The 24,077-nt window shown below is 41.1% G+C and overlaps 1 protein-coding gene across 1 annotated transcript in view; it reads right to left on the bottom strand.

Annotated features, from left to right (window-relative positions):
• LOC128715163 (semaphorin-2A-like) overlaps positions 1-24,077 on the bottom strand; it is a 221,634-nt gene that overhangs the window by 26,666 nt on the left and 170,891 nt on the right. Inside the window, exons 5-7 of the mRNA XM_053810045.1 lie at positions 12,854-12,961; positions 4,860-4,997; positions 3,484-3,616 (exon numbers count right to left, since the gene is read on the bottom strand). Of these exons, the coding sequence (XP_053666020.1) occupies positions 3,484-3,616; positions 4,860-4,997; positions 12,854-12,961 (379 nt within the window). The remainder of the gene's footprint in view (positions 1-3,483; positions 3,617-4,859; positions 4,998-12,853; positions 12,962-24,077) is intronic.

The following is a 24,077-nucleotide window of genomic DNA, read 5'->3' as shown; positions in this document are numbered from 1 at the left end:
CTGCCCCGAAGATGGGAAAAGTTAAGCGAAAAAAAAAACCCCGAAGAAGATGAGTATTCATTTTAAATATCTGCAGGGCACTGACGTGTTGTTGTGGGTTGGCACGACCGGGGTGTTGTTGGTGGGAGATATTGTTTTGCTTTGAGCTCGAAACTTTCCCCTTCTGCATAAGGAAGGCAAATAAAAGTCATAAGAAAATTTTGGCACAAAAATTTGTTACTGCATGCATAGAGAAAGAAAAAAATACCAAATCTCACCTCACCGAGGGTGAATGAGCAACGATACGTAAATCTAATAACCGGAAATAAGGAAAATGCTAAACAACCATCCCCTTGAAAAAAAACAAGAAAAGACGACTTACAAAGATAGCAAAAAGAATAGATATAATAACCCCGCAGCGGTGCAAAAGAGGACGGCCTTTCACAGCAAACGGAGGTGATAAAATAAAATCTAATAGAAAATAATACATCTCGAGTTAATTTAGTACCAAGGATCGCATTTTTCAACGGACCCAAAATGGACCAACATTTGCATAGATATTACTCCCCGGGGATACTTGTTAGCACGTAGATAGGCAATACCGGAAAACAAATAATTCCACACTCGTCAGTGCCTGCGCTGTTGTGTCCCTTATTGTGCGTGGGGTGTGCAAGCAACAGGATGGTAGAAAAACGTCTTATGCCGCAAAAGCAAGGGAGTACTGAAATCTTTCCTTTTATTTTTTAGTTTGCAATGAAATTTTGCAGAATGGCAGTATGCACATACACACACAAAACATACCCCAAATGTGACAAAAACGGGGGTAGGGAGGAAGAAAATAGATTATTTTTCGGGATTGAGTTTTTATTTTGGCACAACAATTCAAGAAAACACCGGCAACTGGAACAAAACATACTGGAGTGATTTCAAACGGGAAAGGAAGAATTTAACAAAAACATCCTTTTTACTAACGAAAGAAGCACTAGCAAAAAGCGCTGATCCTTTGTGAGTTGTATTGCAACATAAGAAAGACTTTTTTTCACTCCTTTTTACAATAAACCCATTTCCTTGTCTTTCGTGCTATCTTTTCACTTTCATCATCAGGCATCACTTTGTACTTAAAGTAAGGTAACCCGTCCGACCGTCCCTAATTGCATATAAATTGTGCGAAAAGGCAACTAACTGCCAGTGCTTGCCGTACCCTTGCACAAGTGAAGCTGCGAATGTCACGGAGATGGTACGGGATCCGACCAGCAAAAAAAAAACCCTTTCATTGAAATAATACCTCAGAACAAGGCACCGAACGGGTTTAAAGACAGACGAGACAGGGTGACCAACGAGAAACAAATTTGAATTGCAAAGATGGATGTCAATGGTCACTTCCATCCCAAGGGAAATATTATGAGCCAGGAGTGTGTGTGTGAGAGAGAGAGATGTGCAATCTCTGTACAAGGATTTTCACCCTCGTCATCATTACATGGTGAGCAGGGTGGGCATGGTAGGCCTGGTGAAGTTAAAAAGGGATAGTGGGAATTTGAATATGATTAAAGCATTTTCAACCGCTTGCGAATCATTTGCTGAACGGAGTAAATTGCTCTTCGGAATTCACGTGCAAGGGGATTTGTAAGAAAGGATGACGAAACTGAAAGGAAAACTGAAATGGAAACCAAAAAATAAACACAAAAAATCGACAACAGATCTTTCTTTAATGTGGTTGTCGGCACTTTTCATTACGTGGTTGGTTCCTTCATCAAAAACCCCAACGCAGGAAGGAATGAAAAGAAGCGTACAAAACAACAAAAGTAAATATAAATGAAACACCCGGAAAGAGATCAAGGTTTGATGAAGTCGGGAAAGTAATTTAGAATCTCCTATTTGGGGGGTTTTTTTGTCGTGTCTATACCCATTTCCCATTAAATCTTAGTGGACCACTTCAAATGATTGCTGGCAATCTTCGTCGTTTGCATTGCTGGATTTTGTTTTTGCTTCCAGTTTGGTGAGGAGGATTTTTTATTCTCACAGTGCAAAGAACTGGATAATTGCACGAATAAATGGTTGAAAAATAAATCGTACTTTATGAATTAAAAACTAAGAAAGGGTAATAGTTTAATTAAAAATAATTAGCTAAATTAACAATTCAGGCAGAAATTATGGTTCAATATATGATGATGTTACGTGTCATATGAGATTCGATTAAAAAAAGCTCAATTACAACGTGTGTTTTACAAATTATCGGGGAATTGTATGAATGCTTAAATATTATTTTTAAACATTCACATTCTCCGCTGCTGTTCCACAACTACACCGACAGCATTGATTTATGATATCCTTCGCATAAAGCAGCAACCAACTGCTTCGGCGACTAATCGTTTTCATGTTTCTACGATTGTGGCCTGCCGTTGGTGACCGCACAGGTACGAACAATCAGGATAGCACACCAGTGCGAAACACCGGGCAACCGAAACCACCAGCACCAGCAGCGGCGAAACATGTCATTAGCAGTTAATTACAACAGTTCGGACACATTCGGACGACGACCGCAAGACGAAGATGTGGGCCGGTAAAGGATGGCCCACCGTTGGGGGACCGGGTGCGCGCGTACCCGACAAGTTTTGCGGTTTGTTAGGCCCCGAAAACCAAAGCAACCTCAAGACGTTTCCTGCCGACGTGCCCGATGATCCTGATGGTCATTACTGAGGCTCATTTCTATGCGCGTTTGGCAAGGAACGTTTGGAACGTGCTTCGGGATCAGTTTTCCGGGATTGAAGCTTCCGCCACTGCATTGCAGAAATGGCGCTGGTCGGGGTCCCTAACGCTGGTCAGATATTGGAGATTGTAGGCTGTACGGTACACATACACACATACACACAAATGCACATTTCCCGACGCCTGTCACAATCCGGTGTACAAATTGATAAATTACCTCACCGCAAACGATCGAGAGTTGGGCAGGACCTTTCGTCTCGTGTACGCACGACTATTTGTGCGAGAAAAACTGGAGCAACGTGTGTGCTGGGAGAACGCAAAAGGAAGGATGTCGTCTTTCTCTGGACGAGTTCTTGGATGCTCAGAACTCACATCCCCGCACTCACAAAGCATCCCTGCCTACAGATACGGTGAACGTCGGATAGATCTTTCGGTAGGTACCAAGAGTTTGACAACAATTGTGCACCCAGAAGAAACCCGTTCTGTTTCGTCCTCGTTCGCGCTTCTCGCCTAAACAAACCTCAGTGTGCCAGTGTGAATACTGAGCAAAGGTGCCAACAAGCATACCACGAGCCAAATCTGCCACACATAAAACATCGCAAGCTCTCGTAACGCAGCAGCAGCTGGCAACACTGCAGCACCGAAAGCCTTTGTCCGTACGTCTTCTGGCACGATGGTAGAGACACTGGCGCTATATATGGGTTACAGCTGTGTGGAGTAACCTTCCCGCATTAGACGAAGCAGCGCTCTGAGTGTTGCGGGACGGTGTAAGAGATTAAGACCATAAATTATACTCACTATCAAGCCACTTGGAGTCGTATTTCAGGGTACGCTTGAAGTTAAACACCTTCTTGCCAGTTGTCATGTTGTACAGATCGGTGCGGAATATCACCGTGTCGGCCTTGGTGAATTCGGCGTTCGTGCCGGAGTACTGAAACGAGAAAACGAGAGCGCGTGTGAAACTGTTCAAGACTGTACACGGTGCGGGTGAGCTGCTGAAACAGGGACACGCAACAGTGTTAGCGAAGCCAGTAATAAAATTAGTTCCCAAACGAATAAATCAATTCGGGCTAAAGTAAAGGTACGGAGGAGAGGTGTTCTCATGACGGCCGACAACATAGTCGCGGTGGAGGAGATGAGACTTAGATCCTGCAAATTGATGTGCGGGAAAAGACAGTTCACACACTGTTGTACGATGGTGTGGTGATGTCTTGAAGCGTTTGTGAAGCTATTCTGCCATCCAACGCGCCTTCACGATAACGAAAAACTGTCACTAAAAGAAGAATGACGTAAGCACACACATCATGCCGTCCCTCCCGTGTGCACTAGGTAATAACCTAGAGCTATTGTTAACGCAACTAAACTGAAGGTACTGTGTGGGTAGGTACGTATGTGATCCAATATTTCAGCTTATCTCATGTTCACCAGAATACCGTGAAAGAAAGTTGAAGAAAAGGGCACCAAGAATTTGTGGCAGCTTGCTGCACCTTCATAGAAACTGTGTCAGGATGTTCGGATGTTTGTTCCAATGGCCGCGAGGGGTGGTGATTCCGATTCCGCATCAGCGAAGTGTGAGAGATTTCCGAATAAGAAAATGCATAAATTTTCCCCAACCAGTTACCAACTCTCACTCCATCGGTGGCAGTGGCGGTAGACGAACGCGATGATAGTAGTATACCAGCCTTGATGCGGAAGACTCGCTCGCTTTCCAACTGCTGAGGTGATAAAAGCTTCCTGTCGCACGCTGACTGGCGTGCGAATGGTAAACGGCAGCGACATTGGGGCTGTGCTGTGTGATAAGTGTGCGCCATAGTGTGTTTTTTTTAGATTTTGTAGCAATTCGAACTCGGATCGAACGGAAGTAAATAAGACTCTCTCTTTAATAGCTTTAGAGAGGTTGATGAGAAGGCGAGCTCTGGTATAGGAAGTGATTGCATTTTTAAAGCATCAGCATTTTTCACTCGATTAACAATTTCTGTTGTTTCGTTGCTTGTTGTTCAGCTTATATCACCGTACGTAAGCTAACGTTTACATTCTTCGAAATATCTGCAGTTGCACATCTTGGTGGAGTATACAAATATCGACAACTTTTTGATAACCAAACAATTGTGGAACAACTGCCAAAAAGCCGAGCTAAATATAGTTCTATACCTTCGACTTAGTACAATACTCACCAATGCGGGCAAATCGCCCGGATTTCCTTGTTCCACGTAGATGGCGGTCGAGTTGTCATACGGATCGTAGGGACATTTTGCTATTCCCAACCCAATCCCGGGCACATACTCAGAACGCGGCAGATGCGTTAAATTTGACTGAAAAAAATAGATAAAGGGATAAAACATGATTCAACTCTTTTTTGTAATACATAAAAATAGATACACGTTAGTAGGAACAAAAAAGGTATCGACAAATCGTCGCTATTTTACGCCTTAATGAAGAAAGCTTCAATAAACTGATCGGTTGGTCCCGTCGTTTTTTTTTCGTCTATTTCATCCCAATTGAACTAAACAGTGACTAAAAATATGGTAGTGACCGGATGATTACGGGAAAACGAGAACAAACAAAAATGAATCAAAAAATGGATACGGTCGAATTCGGGAAAGTGTCCGGCGGAAAGTGAATCAAAACAAACTGGACAAAAAAAAATCCTATACCGCAAACCCTTCCAAATGCCGTCAGCGACCAAAAATCCAGCTCGTTCAGTTTTGTCGGTTTAAAAATTTTCCAACAAAACCCAACGAGTGATCAATTTTACGCACAGCATTCCAAGTGAGGATAAAAAAATCCCCACCATCGATGAAAGGATTAGAGCAGATAGAAAAGAATAAACAAGAAATGCACGTTTGTCGTCATTGTTGTCAATAGTGCTATTGCTGTTTTTTGTTTCCTCTTCTTCGGTTTGGTGCTTTTTCACCCAGCCGAATGTACGAAAGGCCGAGCACACAAAAAATCAAATACCAAAATTGCTCTATCCGCACTCATTACTCTGCAGCTACCCGGCACAGGAGTGTAGAAATTCCATTTTTCATTCGAATATGTATTGATTACACAGCTAGCGTTAGCGTGGGTAGACGGTTTACAAAAAAAAGGCAATCGATGATAGAACAAACCAGCGGAAAGACAAAGCAAATGAAAAACTTGATCAAACTCGATCGCCCAGCGCATAACACACAAACAACAAAAAAGCATATTTATTAAATGGAAAGGAAAAGCTAGCACGTAGAAGGAGAATAGTGAACAAGGGGTAGCAAGGTTGATCAATAGGCTGAGTACATTTGCGATGAATGGCTAAAAATGACAGCCGGATAAATGAATGAAAACAAACCATCGAATATTGGGAGGCTTGAAAGTGAGCAAGTTGCCCATTGTGTCCAGCGCTTTTGGTAGCGGGTGGGGCAGCACTGTAGACTTTTCCCACACTCGCCAGCATCCCCCTAGTGGTGATACATGTGTTGTCATTTTTCGTAGAAAACTTTGAAGCTGGTAAAGGGGAGCAACTGCGTATACGTTAAAACGAGGGTGAAAACAAAAAAGAATCGTCCAAGCCTTTGTCCACCAAAACGGTCGGTGGAAATTCAGGAAAATAGGAAACACACCAATGAAAAAGTGACTAGAAAGAAAGCTCGAAAAAGGCAATCCACCATCCTGCGAAGGCATTTCACCGGTGACATAAATATTAGATGGAATTTCAAACAAAGCTCACGGGAAACTTTAGCTCTGCAAATAAACACCGTGAAATAAAAGCGTGCCTGTACTCGCTATCCTTATAGGAGTTTCGGTGTTCATTTGCGTTAGTAGAAAGCGGGGTAAACCCGAAACGGGTTTGCCATTTTGAGGGACCATTTTTCAATTGCAACGCACTGTACCTGCATCGTATAGTAGCGGAACGTATAGTTATGTTGTTTCTAGCCTATGATGAATGGAACCCAACTGGAAACAATAACGCATAAATGCTGTTAAAATACCATCATTCCCGCACTGTTGTATCCGAAGAGAAACGCATGGAAAGGTTTATTTTTTATTTTCCCTTTTTTCCAAAATATGGTTGCCAATCACAGGAGAATGATTATAGTTTGTTTGCCAAATGCTTTGATTTGTACGTGCGTTCGCGTGCGGTTATAGGACACATCCACCTCCTGAGTTGATTGGTTATTTTCGTGCATTATGTTTGTTGCCATAGCCGACTAACAACATAGCAATCGGATAGGAATGCACACATTGCTCTAAAGAGCTGTCATTTAATGACGCGGGCAGGAGAAGTGCGCTTTAGTTTGTTTACCGCAGTATATGAATAATATTGAACGAGTAAAACCTTTCATTCGTTTCGGTGCATTGGACTGCAAGGAACAGAAGTTTATATTTTTGTAGATAATCCGATTTTTGTTACTAAAGAAAACCCACATCATGGCATAAATCTGTTATTTAAACTTATTTGGATTAAAATACACGAGTCATATGCACTGAAGGTACTGCTGGTACTTTCTCTCCCATTATGATTTACCTTCGACACATTCAAAGCTATAACTATGCAAACTAAACCTGAACCACACTCTAAACACGGAGCAATAAATTTATCAAGTCTCGACTTTTTTTTGCTATATTATCCTATACAGGATCGGCCGAAAATTGAAACAGTCAGAAGAAGATCGGATGGAACATGCAAGTAATAAATTTAAAAAAAAAACTGCATCGCGAATGAATCACGTCTCATGCAGACGGTGAACTGTCAGGTTTTCCCATTGTTTGCCTGAGATTGATTTCGCTTTTTTCCTCTCTCATCTATCAAACTAGACAAAACTAGCAGCCAGGAGAACAGATTGCATCAAGATTTATACGCAATCTTGTTGTCAAACAGATAGCACGCAGCTTATGGATTATTGGTGGCTTTAAAGATGACGAAAGCTTTGTGATAAAAAAAAAAACCTCGTACGTACAAAACCATAAATCACGGTGGTGAACAACGCGATCTTTATTATTGCATTTTTCAGTTGAGGGATGCAGTCTGCCAGAACGACGATGAGCTTTTCAAGGATTTTTTTGTTGTTGTTGAAAGAATCAATCAATCAAAGCTGATAGTACGATAAATAATGTAATGGGAAAATAGTTTTTTACCGTTGTAACATCAACCTGTAATTTAAAAAGTCCAGCACTAGAAAACTGTCCTCGATCATTTCTTGAAAGAAAGTCCAATTGAATGAACAGCTAGAATAACTTAAAAAAAAATACTTTATTAAACCCATAATACACTTTGTCACTAAATATTTCAAATTCCATATGATCCATATTCCTATGAAGTTAAAACAAGCGAACACAAAAGGTTAGCAGCACATCTAATCGAACGTGTGCATTTAATGGTCCTTATCGTGTTAACAAACCGAGACCCGCCATGGTAATTAAAGCCACATCTTCAACAATGTGGCAAGAACGATCGATTAATTACGTTCGCTTCATTACATATTTGCACCAAAACGTTTACACCATGATGCAACCCTTTCAGGCCCGGTTCAAAGTTTCGCCCGAACGAATGAGGACACTTTTGTAAAACTCATCCACTTCAACCGATCACCCTCTCGCACATAAATGGTGGAAAGAAGGCAAGACTAAAAAAAACACACACAACTTTCTAGGGCTAGAGTAAAGTCTCAGTGGAAACAATTGTATACATCCCGTCGTGTTCCCAGTTCTGGAGCAGGGATCGTCATCAAGTGCGCACAAAGTTTTCCACTTGATTGAGTTTTTCATAGTTACGGTACGATGCACCATGGTAGGAGCCTTATTATTCGACAACCGTCCGGGAGTTTGGAGATTGTCCCACACCACACTTTGGATCCTGTTTCCTCACTGCCTGACAAGGCTTTCGGTGATTTTGCTCCTAATGTTTATCGCGACCGTTTGAGCTTGAGGAAGAAAAATCCCAGGAAGGGAGAAGGTAAAAGAGCACTCGCACCAAACAAACCTTGATTTCACCAGGGGAAAAGAAATGAAAATGCCTCGTTGCTTTGCAAAATCTATTACGAATGCAATCGACTGTAAGAATGCGATAATGTTGTTGTAAGCAAGGTGCCAAAACCGGTGAAGAAGAAATTGGGCGTAGGAATATGAAAGGCACTGTAGACCGCTGAGCGATTTTTTTTAACAGAATGGGTAGGAAGGATGAAATATAAATTGGCCCATTTTCCATACAACTCATGAAACTTAGATATTTTAGTTGTTTCTTAAACATTGTGATTCGGTTTAAAGAATTTAAAATAAAGTTCACAGTGTTATCCCATCTGCTTTTATATTTTGTTTGTGTTTAAATCTGTTAATTCATTCTTTAATTAGATTTACACTTTTACGACCGGCGAAGGCCATCGTCGACTACAATCAACCGTAGACAAACTCTACGACGTCATTAACTGGTCTTGAAACACCGGAAACCACGCTTTTGGTGTGCATCATCAACCTAATATTCGTCACCTTCTTAGCAGTGGAAGTAAAACGGTGAGTTTTTTTCTTCCACTAAGACGATTAGCATTAGGGCTCAAGCAATGAAAGTGTACAAATACATCCCTACTCCATCTGTGCTAACAAATATCATAGCCCAACTACACGGAAATTACATTTAACGCAAAAGTTTTTGGTCTAGCCGGTTTACGACTTTTAAATAATCCCGCTACCACACGCACTCTGGGGTAAGGTGCCGGTTTGGACCGCCATCTTTCACACCGAATGGTGACGATTGGCACCATTTCTACCAGCATGAAAAATCATTTGTGTGCGAGATGGAAAATGAAGAGGATATTACGCGCTCGGGCAGGTTGACAAAGACGTCCTCGAGCCTCGGGGGCAGGTTTAATGAGCCTATAATCTTTGATGGATGTTGACACTTCGGGGCGTTAACGGTTTATAGTGGTGTCTATGCTTTCGTTCGAGAAGTCAACCACCATTCTTCCATGGCGATATTCTTCCCGACGCGCAAATACACACACACACTTCACATCTCCGTGCTCAATTTGAGACTGGGATCTCACAAAACAACGATCCTTTGATGAGTTTAAATTTTGTAATTTAATTTAATGTAAACGACATTTAGGAAATGGCGCTGGTGAACGTAAAACCCGGCACGTAACTAAAAACCTTTCCTTCAAGCTTGTTCCAGCTACACGTTACGGTCGGTTTTCATTAAGGAAATGCCACGTGCCGTAATCGTCCGTTGGCAAGCGAGACTTTTCCCAGCGATCGATTCAGCTTTCCTGGTCGGTAATTGTTTGTGATACCTTCATGGGATAAGGTTTCCATCTAGGGGTCACCACACTTCTTCCCATATTTGAAGATGTTACTTTTGGGGAGAATAGGATGACCTCGTCGCTTTAGAACGAACCGGTATCGTTATACCAATATTCCGATCCATTATTAAATAATAATCTCGGCAAACATTCCATTCCCCCCGGTGAGGCTATTTCATCGATTTTAAAGTTGTAATACCAAGGAAGGGGTGTAAAGCTTCCGGGATGAATGTTAAAGTTTTAATGCCTGCTAAAACAATGCGGTAGACAACATGGCCACAACCATCTCGGCGGTGTAGCACCAAGGAATAATGCGTGTACTATGAATTCGGAAGCACTTTCGGCTGCACGCAGGTGGCATCTTTTACTGTATCTGCCAATTTGCAAACAACATCATGGGGGATATACTAATAGGAATTTCTCGTTCCTTTTTTCCGGTTACCGGGTATTTTTTTGTGTAAGTATTCCCCAAGCACCGAAGGCAGCTATATAAATCCGACGACGTCAGGCGAAGGTAAAGCAAACCGTGGCAAAGGCCACTCTGGGAAACAATAACATTATGATACGGAACAAATGAGGTCCGTTCATTGCGAGGTGCCGAAGTGGGAGTGTGGAATATAATGCCTGGCCGAAATGGTGCGGCGCCGGTCGCACGGCGTTAATTTTTATTGCAACGGATTATGCCTTAAGAGGATATTATGATGCTTTAACGGGACAGCAGCAGCAGAAGCCACCCGAGGTACGCGGCCACAACAAGCCACAAACGGCAATGACCACCGAGCAGCTCATCTGCTGCTTTTGTTGCAGAATGTCTCACTCTTCTTTTGGCCCTTTTTCTACGTTATTCCCGCTCATCCTTAAATCCCGCAGGTGGTGCGCGGTTTTAACTACTCCCCATTAAAACCTTCACCGTCACCATCACCGAATTGTGCATTGCGCTTCTTCTTATGGTGACACGTTTTAAAGGGGACATCAACATCACACCTACATGCAACCGACAGTGTAAAAAAAAAACCTTATTTGCTGTAAACTGCAAAGCCAGAAAAAACGGATTGCACTCCACCTTTTTATGTGCATTGCTCCTCTCTTTGGCACCATGGTATGCCGCATGTATGAATGGCTTGATTTTTGACTTACCCACTCGGCTCGAGAAAGGTGAAAAGTATATGACACATAACGGTGGACGGTTTTCCGACGAGTGCACATGAGTAAGGGTAGGGTCAGATAAAGGAACACCACTACTGTTCATACAAAGCGATCTTCTTTTGTTCACTAATGAACGAATCGCGCCCACCCTTTTTCACGACCTTTCTAAATGGTAATTGAGACTTTCGCTTTAGACGATTGTAGTTAGCGATACTCGTTCCTTTCCAACGCAAATAGGCTGTTTATAAGGCGTGTTTATAAAAGGTTTTTCCCTAACCACTGCTTCATTAAACGTTGATAACTTTACAGCTTTAAAGCAAATGCTTTATACAAATGTTGTTTTATGTTCGGATTAATCAAAAACAGGTTATAATCATTAGAAGAGATGGTTTAGCGAGACCGTGTTAAAATTTTCATTCATTATAGAATGTACAAAATTTGATTCCAAGTGGAGAGGTATTTTCTTGCCCATCTAGGAAAATTTCAACATTGGGGGTATATACATTAAATTCATCAGACCATCTTTGGAATTTCAGTTGTTGAACGTTTAAATGTAACAATTGTATAGGTTTTATGTAAAATCAATAATACCTGCTGTCTTTAACCTTTTATTTATCTGTCACGCATCTAATCAGCCATTGTTATTCTCTTTGTGGCCTCCAAAGATTGTACATTTGTGAAATTGATCACATCTCATCCAACAAAAAAAAAACAAACCGAATCTTCCTTCAAGTTGACCTTCCGCTCCATTGTTGTCCATTTGATGCCATTATGATTCTTGAGGGAAATGTCCAACATTCTGATGAGGAGTACGCACGCTAGTTAACACGATAAAGATAACCAATTGTCATTATTGAGTACTCCATGACATTTAGCTTAGTTGAGGCTATACACAGAACGCTTAGCACTTTGAATTTCACAAAACGCGCCATCACACTATTACATTTTCTATAGCTCAAGCTCCAGCTAATGTTATCGTAAGACTGTATTGTCGTTTTGGAGTAAGTTTAATAATTCTTCACCAAATCCTTCCTTCAAAGTCACAATTGTCATCCAAAATGTCCACAAATCAATAAATTGAATTGTTTATTATTTTCATTCAAAATTTCGCCTGTAAAATCTGGTTGTCATCAGACATGCAGACAAGGCAGAAAAAAATTTAGACGAAATTAGTTGCTGGGCCTAACAAATAGCGAATGTAGAGCGAAGGTAAACGTCAACCAAAAAAACCTACAAGGGTAGGTTGTGTACCACCGTTGATAGGTTCTGCTCTCCTGCAATGCAATAAAAAGAGCGGACGGAGAGAAAACTAACTCTATTAACGAACTCTATTGCGACAGTACAGTCAACAGCGGACTATATTAGAATTTCGTTGAAATTGTTTGATTATAACAACTTATTAAAATAAAGATAACCAGACAGAAAACCAGACGGTCTCTTTAAAGGATAAGTGCAGCGGTGCCGCAACATTAGGTCTAATTTATGTGTACTACGCAGACCACAAAACATGACAAAAATTAGCACAATTGAAACATGAAGCTACACTGGTACAAAATACACCTTAAAATTATAATGTGAAATCAATTTAAAAAAATAAAAATCACTTGAAATTGGGAGTTTAACAAAGGGATAATTTTGTTAATGAAATTTCATACGCTTGGATGTAATAGGTTGATGTGAAAACATTATTAAATATACTAGAAACAAGAACCGTTATAAAGATAACAAATATTACAATCTAACAATGTACTTACATAGATCACCAGATCCTTCGGGTTGTGTGCATTCGTGCCACAGATGTACAATCGGTTACCACTGTCCATGGGTTGTATTACTCGAATATGGTTTTTGCAATCGAACATCTGAAATAAAAAAAAACAACCATTAGCATAACGATTTTACAAAACTCGTGATAATGCACACACAAGCGCATTGAATATTTGGAACGAAATTGAAAATGGTAGCTGTTTGCCGTGCGAACGAATGATGAAAGTTTCACTTCAAATGACAGCAGTAACTGCAAATATAATATCAACAATACTTGCGTAAAGAGATCCATGATGGGGGCAGGAACGGAATATATCTAATACCTCCAAATTGATACTTTTCCTCTCGCTCTAAATTCTATCCCCTAACTGAGCCGCGCTTCAGTTGCAACTTTGTCTTCTGCATCGGTTGCATTGACTGCAAACGCGACAGACACATGGCGTTTTTACACCCGCCCATCATATCATTGATGGAAATGGGCATAACGTTTTTCCACTTTCTGCTTCATGTGTTGCTGCTCAAAACAGCAGAATGGAACAGTTTGCCCGTCATAGAGAAAGTTTCCAACAATAAACAACACGGTAAGCGCAATGCTTTACCTACAATGCCGTTTCTGCCTGATGGTCGGGACGCTAGTCGGTCGTTTCCTGGTTGGAAGTTGTTCTCCTCTCCGACACGGAAAGCACGCGAGCTTTTACTTTGACAGTGGCCTCTAACCATCCATGAGAGTATGTGTGTGCTGGTACCTTTCCACCATATGGTTCTCCCATGGGGAAAGTACGATAAATATAAATTATACTTTCTCTAATAACTTCAGTAAATTCCACCCCCATTGTTTCTATCACGAGAGCAAAAAAACCTGGGGAGAAAGGAACAGCTCCGCATAAACTACTACTACCGGCGCCTTCTTCGTTGCAATCCGTTCCTTCACCACCATGTCACTCTCTCGATATCATGGGCGGGAAATCATGCGGTTCGCAATTATTTGAACCCACCTGGCCGAAGGGAATGCAATGCATAACCACGGTATCTTGCACATGGCAAAATCACTTCTGCCGGTGACACTACTCGCCGACCCCAATGGACGATGGAAAACCAGGCGCCTCCATCTTGGGGGATCCGCCAGGCGCCTCCCGTTCGCGGCAGGTGGCAGAAGGTACGATTTACCTCGCATCGTGTACCCAGGGAATGCGGAAGAGAATTATGAATATTGACGTTGGAATTTATGGCACCTCGCATGAAGGAGAAGTTTCCTGCCGGCAAGCGTCTCTTTCGCATCGTTGTAATGGTGGTAACGTCTCAGAAGCCGGTTAGAGGTTTGGTCCTTTGGGACCTCGGGCTAGTGGATCTGCTGCCACAGTGAGTACGTCCGGAGCGTCGGTGTCGCAAAGATCCATCAGCCGCAGCATAGAGGCTGCAGAAAAGGATGTGCCGGAACAGCGACTGCACACCACACGCGAAATGTCACATATGCAATGCTCACAGAGGCGACACACGCAAGAAGCTCACTGCTGCCATAAATTCTACCCAACTGCAAGTGGGCAAGTTTCGGTGCAGCACACTCGCAGAAGATTGTGCGATAATTTATTGTAATAACTTTAACAATTAATAACTTGATATGTGCAATTTACCTAATAGAAAATGGCCGCGTGTGCGCATACCTTGAGAGAGACCTACGAGGGGATGTGCACTTACATATCTCGCTAGCGTTTAGCGTGTGCTGGAAGCGGCAGAACAAACTTTCCAACAAATAATTCCTCCCAGGGGATGCGTTCTTAAGAAGATAACTTTAATTGAGTGTGTGTGTGTGTGTGTGTGTGTGGGTATAGGAATTCAAGCATATAAGTACTCTTTGCAGTGTAATGCACTTGTAATGTAATTTGCTCCTGAAAAGTAGTAATAACGTAAGTCGCTTCGCACTTCAATTGCTTCCAAAGACAACAAAACAGCATAAAACTTCCTTATTCGAATTGTAGCTTCTGAAACTTTTTGCATGAGACAAACCCGTCCTTTGATCACAACAGATTTACAGGATGTTACCAAAACGAGAGAGAAAATTACTAATGGAATTCTATGATAACACAATATCACAACAGGACATCGGAATGTAACGAGCTCAGCTAATGCTAAACTAATAATAAACGCAACATATTTAATCACATTCAGGCATGCTTTGAGAATCAAATTGTGCTAGCGTGAATCTGCCTCTCGCTTCTGAAGGAATGATTAGTTAGTTAAGATAAATACCATTAACTATCCTCTTGGGATCCCGTCGACATGACTCACACTAGTTTCATTTCCATCTTTGTTCACTTTACTTCCGTCCACAAACCAACAAAGGAGAAAATGGAAAGAAGCTCATCATTGTTCGGCACTCTCCTCTTGACCCTTACCATCACAAACCTATACATGTGTGCCCTTTTAATCATACGCGTCGGGGTGAGTAGATTCAATAAAAATCACAGTAAATCTATTAGTCAAACAAAACGCACCGCCCAAGACCGCGAGGGGGTGCGTAGCAGGAAAGCAGTGGAACTAGGATCAATTTACAAAACGTCCATCTTCACAGCCAACCGAAGCGTAGACGAATTTCTCCCAAGGGAAGTAAAAGGCGCGTTGTTGCCTTTTGTCGCATGTCCATAATTCTTTTACGTCCAGTTCTCCGCCTACGAATGTTTTTCTTTTCTCCTTTGATATTCCCTTCCAGCACAATTGAAACACTGCAGTGTACCACGGTTGCACGGATGATGCTGTCGCCAGCCAGCCAGAGCCAGTGGCGAGTTCCATTAAACCAATAATCATAAAAATCAGAATGAAGCTAATAACTGTCACGGACACTGGGTAGGGTGCGTTGGGGTCGTTCTTTTCCGAGGAGAAGAAGAGCACGAATGGAAAACGGGAAAGTAGAAAATGCCTGCAAGCAACGCGAAGTATGATACCACAGTTGTCGAAGGAACTTTTCTTTTTCTCCAATCATGAGATGTTACCAACGGGGCAAACACAATTTTAACGCTTTAGCGTCCACGTACTTTGGGTGCTGCGTGTTTGTATGTGTGCATGATTTTCCCCTCTGCCAAATGATCGGTGTCATAATCATCAAAGGAAAGCTAAATGGATAAAGGGAGCACAAAACTACCATAAAAGCATCAAGAAGTCATACAACGTCGGGAAGAGAAGTGATTGATGTTCGGATGTGCAATGGCGCTTAAAGTCAATCTTGGCGCATTTCGGGTGTCAGCGGGTCTGATTGCAAAGCACATAATCGTGCAGAACAAACAAATGAAAGCGTTTTGCTTTATTTCCTTTCTTATTAGACTCATTTTCTTTCATTACATGCATAACTGCATTGTGATGAAGATGTGCTTCAGGGGTAATTTCATTAAAATTACCCCGCGACACACAATTTATCGTGCGCTGTGCTGTAGATGTATAAAAATGTATAAGTAAATTATTTAACAATTTGTAAAAATCGAAATCGAACGAATTTCCAACAAAATATAGCTGAACTGAAGCGTCCAAATAACCACACCGAAATACATAAAGAAGGCAATAATTTCTCCACCACCATTTCATCGAATACGGTCGCATTGCTGTGGAGAAAGTTCAATTGTTCCTACCGGAACTAATAAAACTTTCTGATAGTTGCTCTTCGAAATGCAATCAGCTGCCTGCGCAACCATCAATATTGCTCGTGGACCTCCAAGGAGACCACCGCAGACGATGTCGACATCAACGGAGAAGCTGCCGAAACTAATAAAAAACAGCCCTCCTGCTCAAATTTATTTCCATCATTTATCAGATTGTTTATATTTCCAAACGTGTTTCGGTTATTGCGGAATAAAAGATCGAAGGAAGACGAGCCAGAGCGGAGTGAGAGAAAGCGCGAGGGCGCGATCATTTTGCCCGGATGCTATTTTCCTGCGGTGCAACACTTGCGGGTTTTGGCAAACCTGGATCTGGTAATAAAAAAGAGGTGAGATGAGGTGAATTGTTGCACCCCGTTGGGTAGATCGTTGACCGGTAATCGTCGTACGAAGGTGTGTTCATGTGCGACCATTTCCTTTCAACAGGCGAACTTGTGAAGCTATCCTTTTTCAATGCTTCGATACGTTTATTACGTGCGATAAATCACAGTGTCCCAATTTCTATACCGGTTAGCTCTGTGTTCGTTACACGCTAAGTCTTCGTCACGATTCGTTTGTTTTCAGGTAAAATTTATATTAATGGAATTTTTACAAAAGATGCTTTTTTAAGATTTTTACTCGTGGTTTTATACCCAATTTTAGAAACTTTATCAATGAGTCAAGTGAACTGAATTAATAGCTAAATTACTGTTCGACAAACTAATGGCAACCAAAATGAACCACACGTAAAATATCCATCTACAAACGGTCAAAGTTCAGCAGTACCTTCACCAACTTCATGTTTAGTTCAACAAGGTAACAATGACGAGAAATTCCAGCAAACAAGGTTACCAAAAATAACTACACAACTTCATCGATGCAATCAAGCGACCGGCTATGTTTGTCACCAGCGGTACAGTTTTGTTCCGTAAAACGAACAAAACTAGCGGTGAGGCAAACAACACAAGCGGTAAAACGTCCAGCAAACATGAAATAGCACTAATGGATTAATTCGTTTCTCAATTATTTCGATCACAAAAAGCTACCCTAGCATTATTGCGTAGTACTACTCAACGCAACCATACACACACACACAGAATAAAAAAAAAACCCTCATGGTTTCGGTGTAAAAAAAAGAGAAAATTAAAACAATTTTACCGCGGAAAATTCAGCATACACTCATGCCTTCGTTGGTGAAAGTTTTCAACAATAAACGTCTGTGCCCGTGACTAAGCAAACCGGACGGTCAGTACGGACAAGTTTTATTGAAAATCCTTCAAATACGATTCGCCGTAGTGAACCTGTTTTGCAGTTGAAGAGAACAAAATGATGAGAGAACTGTTCGAAAGTTCCTTCGACGTAGGATAAAAACAGAATTGTAGAGTGATCATATTGAATAATATCTTGGTCGTACGTAATTTATAGAGCTATTTCAGTAAATTCAAATTAGATAACTTAATTAAATGCAGAACTAGTTTATTTGTTTTATCTGACAACATTGTACGTCACATAGCCACAAAGGTGGGAAGACGTAAAACTAAAGAAATAATTGAAGAAAATCATATAAGATCATACGAACTCGCAAGGGCAGTTGAAGCTTGTCACTAATTCACCATTTCGTTTCACCCCCCTCATTGTTAAAAAAAAAACAATGGAAATAACTTGGAAAGTGACATATCAAGTCATCGGTTGTCAGTTGATTTGTGAACAACTGCTCCAAGGGCGGAAGGGTTTTTTTTACATTAGATTATGATTGGCACTGTAAAGAGGTAATAACCATACTAATCAAAATAGCGTAAACGCGACCGTCAACCCCAAAATTTATGATCAAAAGGAAATATCATGCTGTGCATTTGGAGGGACTATGATGTGGTCTATTACGAACCGCTACCAATAACCGAAAATGTCATCGGCAATCCAATGTTTATCGACGATTTTTGATGGATTTAAGTTGACCATTGCGACCACAATACTATAAAACGACGAGGGGCGAAAAAGTTATTCTACATCATGATAATACTGTGCTGTAGTATTCGTTGCTGCACTTCCCGGACATTACTACTGATATTCTTGAAGGATATGTATCTATTCCGGTTGAATGAGCATTTTCTTATGAGTATTACTTCTCCAGCTAAGCTATGGCCTAACATTGGATCGTTAAAAGTATAGTGACCAAAGAGGCGTTGTGCTTTCATGATGGGTTCTGATAATTTCCCTAACGTTGGGTAAAGGTAGTGAAAAGCGATGGAAAATGTTCTGATGCATGAATAAATAATCGTTTGTTCAAAGAAAATAATTAAATTATGATTTAAAACACCAACAATTTGTTCTATCAATAATAGTTTTTGACACGTTAGAAGTTAACTCCATTCTTTGCACGCCTCAAAGTAAAGTGTGTACATGAGTGGATTAGTTTTTTAGGTTTTTTTATGAAATGAACCTACAGTTAACTACTCTCTAAAGGTGTGAAGCGTAATACTAGCAATAATTACATCGATATATGCAACAGTTGTAGTGATACATTTTAGTATAAAATTATTCCCATTAAAACCGACGTCACTTGTGTACTGGTTTTGGATTGATTCGTTTACTACAAGCACGATATATTGTTACACAAATTCAATCCTATTCTGCAACACTTGTAAATGAAACTGGCAAAAAAAATCCTTCAACCATATCGCTCGCTTTTCCTGTCCATGTAATATTTAGCAGGAAAATATGTCTCACAACAAATCCAACCATTGCATCGTTTCGGTACGATTTGCACACCTCCCGGAGCAGGACATGCCAGTGCAACAAACGTTACTAAGTATGGAAATGGGAAAGAACCAAAGGAAGAAAAAAAAACAACCAAAAGCAAACATACACACATATCACACTGTGAATTGGTTGAGTTATTGCTTCCGGAAATTGGAAACTCAGTGCGACTACAACACACGCCAAGCGACGACAACGACGACGACTGCATGCATCAACTGTTTATGATGGTTATTAAACTTTTCCTGCTGATGTGCTCGTCTCTGCACCGTTCGTTGGTTGTCCGTTTCTTCTTCTCTCGTTGCTACCGTTACCGTATGGATGTTGTTGGGAAATGGAGAACTTGCCACGCGAGCAGTAGCTTTTCGATTGAAGGTATGTTTTTCGAACACATTTTTGTTGCGAGATTATTTATCATGCACGAAGTGTGTGTGTACGTGTAGTGTAAAAATGTATGAACAATTTAGAGATGTTTCACAGCTGCGTGGACATGAATTGCTCGATAGACTCATAGGGCTGCCACAGAGACACGCCGGGAGTGTGTTGTTGTATGAAAATTGTATTTCCTGTAGTGATGTTTTGCTTCTTCTATTTTTAATAAGCTTTTCGTCTTCAGTTGCAAACTTCTAAACATTCAGGTAAATACTGTAGTATATTTTAGTCACTCAGTGAAGTGAGATTTAACACATCAGAGCGTATTTATAGGCAAAAAATAATAAAATGGTTACGATCATGCATGCATCCATGCAGTAAAAAGTTTTTCTGCACAAGATCGCACAATTCTAACGAGTTGCAAGTCTTGACAGGATTTTTCTTTGTTTGCAATATTTTACCGATAATATCGGGCGCACACAGTGATTGTAATCGACAGCGGCATAACATTCACCTTAGTCTTCTGCAGGAAAAACCGCACTATATTCACTTGCTTTAGAACATATTTTTTACAGTTTCACACTGAAGAATGCCGTGCGCCTCTCAGAGTGTGGCGTGGAAAATGCCACCCAGCAAAGTGTACGCCAATTTACCACAAGTTTTTGACATGTTTCGCCCACCAAGGGACGGGCAGTGGTGTGTAAAGGGGTTTGATGGGTTCCATTGTTTTTCACCGACACAAACTTTCCGAAGCACGCAACAACAATATAGTACGCATCATCATCATGCACCACTACCACAGATCGTACACAAGTACAAAGGAGCAATGAAGTTGTGAAGTGAAGTTTATGCATTGGCAAGCGAGTGCACGTGGCAATGCAGGAAGTGGTAGTTTGGCACACTGCTGTAAGGTAGATGGGGGCGTGGGCTGGCGAAAAACTGCTCCTGACGGATGCCAGAAGTATCAACATCATAATTTTCCAACCCCAAACTATTTCGACGTGCGAGAGGATGAACATTATGGTTTTTAGTATTTTTGCTTGCAGCTGTTTGTAATTTTCAAACATGTTTTGTTTTTCTATATACCTTCTACATAGTTGCACCATAGTCTGCGAAGGAAAACGTGTAAGAAGAGCATGAAAACAATTTATAAACTGTTGCGAAAAGATTTTTTGCCCTGCTCATCGTAGGCGCTAGAACGAAGCATAAGAAAATTATCGATTTGGGGCGTTTTTCTACATTATCGGAAAAATGTTACAGAGTGGTTTCCTCCCCATTTTTTGTGGATTTTTTTTATCCCTTTCCGTAAAATCGTTACAATTTTCCATTCGTAGTACACTTAATTAAACACGCAATAGCTGCATTAGCACATCATAATAATGCTAATGTTTAAAGGGGTAGCAAAATTGAACCATCCCGTCCGACCTCTACCAATAATTGTAAGATATTTTCCCACTTCCTCCATGGTCTGTGGCCGTGAATCAAAATACGAACGTCTGGGAAATGCAAACCTGCTGCAATAACGAATCTACCCCCCACCAAAAGAGGTGTGAGTTCATGAAGTGTTTACCGATACGCTCGTTTACTGTTCGCTGGGCGTATGTATGCGAGGAGTTGTCGGGGGTTTAATGTCTTTTTAAAAGTATGATATTAAGAGAAACCCCCTTCTTGGTCGTTCGTTTTCTACACTTAGGGAAATTTGTGGAAAGGCGACTCAGCCACGGGAACGGAATATAATCATAATTTAATTTCCTATGGTACAATCATTTCGAGGCAAGGGTTCATGGCTGATTAATGTTACTGTCTGTGTGATGTTTATTACATAATGCTAAACATTTTTCTCGAACATATTGTACATTTTTCATACTTTATTTAACCTTTACAGTATATCAATAAGTATATTTTTATTTAAGATAACAATTGAGTTCCTGAACTAAGGAATTCTTATCTGCATGCATCTGATAACACATAGTTTTCCTTCACCTTCTCTATTGTTTGCACAGAAGATGTGTATAATGCACTTGAGAACGTGCATCAATTTCCACACTCACAACCCGACCGATGCACATACTTTCTTGACATGACCTATCGATGTATGCATATCGAATAGAAATAAGATCGATCGGGAGTTTTCTCCCGCGCCAGGGCAAATCGTTTGCAAGACAATCCAGTACGTTTGCGCGGAGGTCTGATTCAGCAGCTGAAAGGGATTGTTATCGCAGCACAAATCCCTAGAGTTAAACAATCCGTCCGCTTGCTCGGTGAAGATTCCATGCACGCTTGAATAGCTGAACGGCAAAAGTCAATCATAAGCTACGAAAAGTGCACGTCTCACGACACTCCGTATCGATAAAATATAGAGCTGACAAAAATACAGAAAAAGAGGCCCTGATTAAAGGGTCTTCCCTTACGGTTTTATCTGACATCGGAGCGCAAACCGTGGAATCCGAAAGCAAAACAAAGCAAAGCTCCAGGCAAAGAGCACATTCCCATGCAGAGATACCGAACGTCTTTCAGCGGACTAACACATTGGACGGACGAGAAGCGATGTCTTCCAAGGACATCATCGTCAAACATCAATTTGAGTTCTGAGATTTACCGATGGGATTTATCCCTTTTTCTCGGTACCAACCAAACATGCCCCAACAATAAGAGAAGGATTCGCGAACTTATGGAATAAAATGGAGAATGTTCCTTTATTTTTTTGGATGCATTCGTCTATACTCGAACGGTCGGAACTTAAAACAAACTCCAATAAACCGATTGAACATTTCGGTACGGTCTCTTCGGACAAAAGATGATGGTGTGTTCATGGCTCGTTGACTAGTTTCACGTTTTGGCTTGTAGAATGTGCAGATCCCCAAAGGCTGTAATATCACATGTTGGCGCTGTACCCGATGCGATAAGGGGCGAACCGAAACAGCTCGCCTAGTTTTGAGTTGTGACGAAAAGAAGCAGGCACTTGCAGGAGCAAAGAAATGGATCGATGGATGCAAAAATGAAACCGTCAAGGTGACATCCGGTGGCATCCGTCACCAGGCGCAGCAGCAGCTCACAACATCCTTTGTAAGCAAATCTGGCCAGACTCGAGTCACGAACCGGTGTGACCTTTCTACACTTTTATAATTCTTCCCACTGTCTACTGTGTGAAAGGTCGGTACACTGCTGGAACTGCACGATTAAGGAGGGTTGCAAGATTATGCAAATGTGGGAGTGACGTTTTCGGATCAGTAGAAGAAGATTCGGGGGTAGGGACAGACAATCGATTAAGGCTTTGCATCTGTCTCTTGTGCCAAGAACAAGGATCGTGCAAGGAGACATGTCCGCTTGGCTTCTTTCAAATTTCTCAACGATATTCCCACCATCGTCGGTTATCATTTTTTGTTTTTTTTTTGCTCAACAGTAAGTGTTTTGTTTTTAGCGAAAGAGCACGTTCCAAAACGGACCACAAGGGCTAGACGAAATGTCTAAAATACATTTATTGAAATGACCAAAAAAAAAAGAAAGTTTAACCATGGAAATCCTCAAACGACAATAATTATTTCGATTCATTGCGCTCGGCAAATGAGCGACACCGAAGGAACGAAGGAACGCTTCGGTGAATGTCTTTCGAAGAAGATGTTGATCGTTTGTAGTTGATGAATTAAGGTACTAGGGACAAGATGTCTGGTGTAGTGAAAGTGTGAGCAAGTCTGAAGTGTTCGGTTTTGCCCTTGAAACTGCCCCACGGAAAAACACGAAGCCTGGGAAATATTAATGTAGTTTTACTATTTTCTACCGTCTCATTCGCATAATTTAGCAACGTTGCTTTTACTTTCACTGTACTATCACATCGCACAAGAAAGCGTTTAAAATATTTTATCCTTAATTAGCAGAGTTTGACAGAAGCATTCGATCATTCGGTTTGTATAATTTGTTATCTCTGATGAAGCGTTCGTTATATATTTCAATTAAAAATAAGTAATCTTTCTGACCGTTTTCTGTTTCTCAGAAATTTCACAAATGATTAACAATTGAGCACTTTTACCATTTATTATGTAGTCAACAATGTTCTAGCACTTAATGAATAAGAGGATACTAACGACAAACAAGAGCGAACAATTTACGAAGCGAGGTTCTTAATGAACATTCCGGTGTACCTGCAATCTTCAACAAGATTTTTGGGAAAGATCTTCATCAAACCTCGATTATAAATGCCTGCACTAATGAAGCAGAAACTTTACAAAAGTCACTCACCCCGCTTCAAATTGATCAAAACATCCAAAGAAACCATACATCTTGGACGGGAAAGCAATCATTTTCATGTGAGAGCATCGTTTCCCCGTGCTAACCCCAAGGGCAAATTTGTGGTCAGACTGTACTGGATCTCTAGTGTGCCTTTGTGCAGGATATTAAGAAGATTCTTTACCACACAAGGCTTGTTTTGCATTTTTTCGTCCCCGCCTGGTGTGCTGCTGTT

This window comes from Anopheles marshallii, chromosome 3 (assembly GCF_943734725.1).
Source record: "Anopheles marshallii chromosome 3, idAnoMarsDA_429_01, whole genome shotgun sequence".
NCBI classification, from domain to species: domain Eukaryota; kingdom Metazoa; phylum Arthropoda; class Insecta; order Diptera; family Culicidae; genus Anopheles; species Anopheles marshallii.
This window is presented reverse-complemented; position numbering and strand designations above follow the sequence as displayed.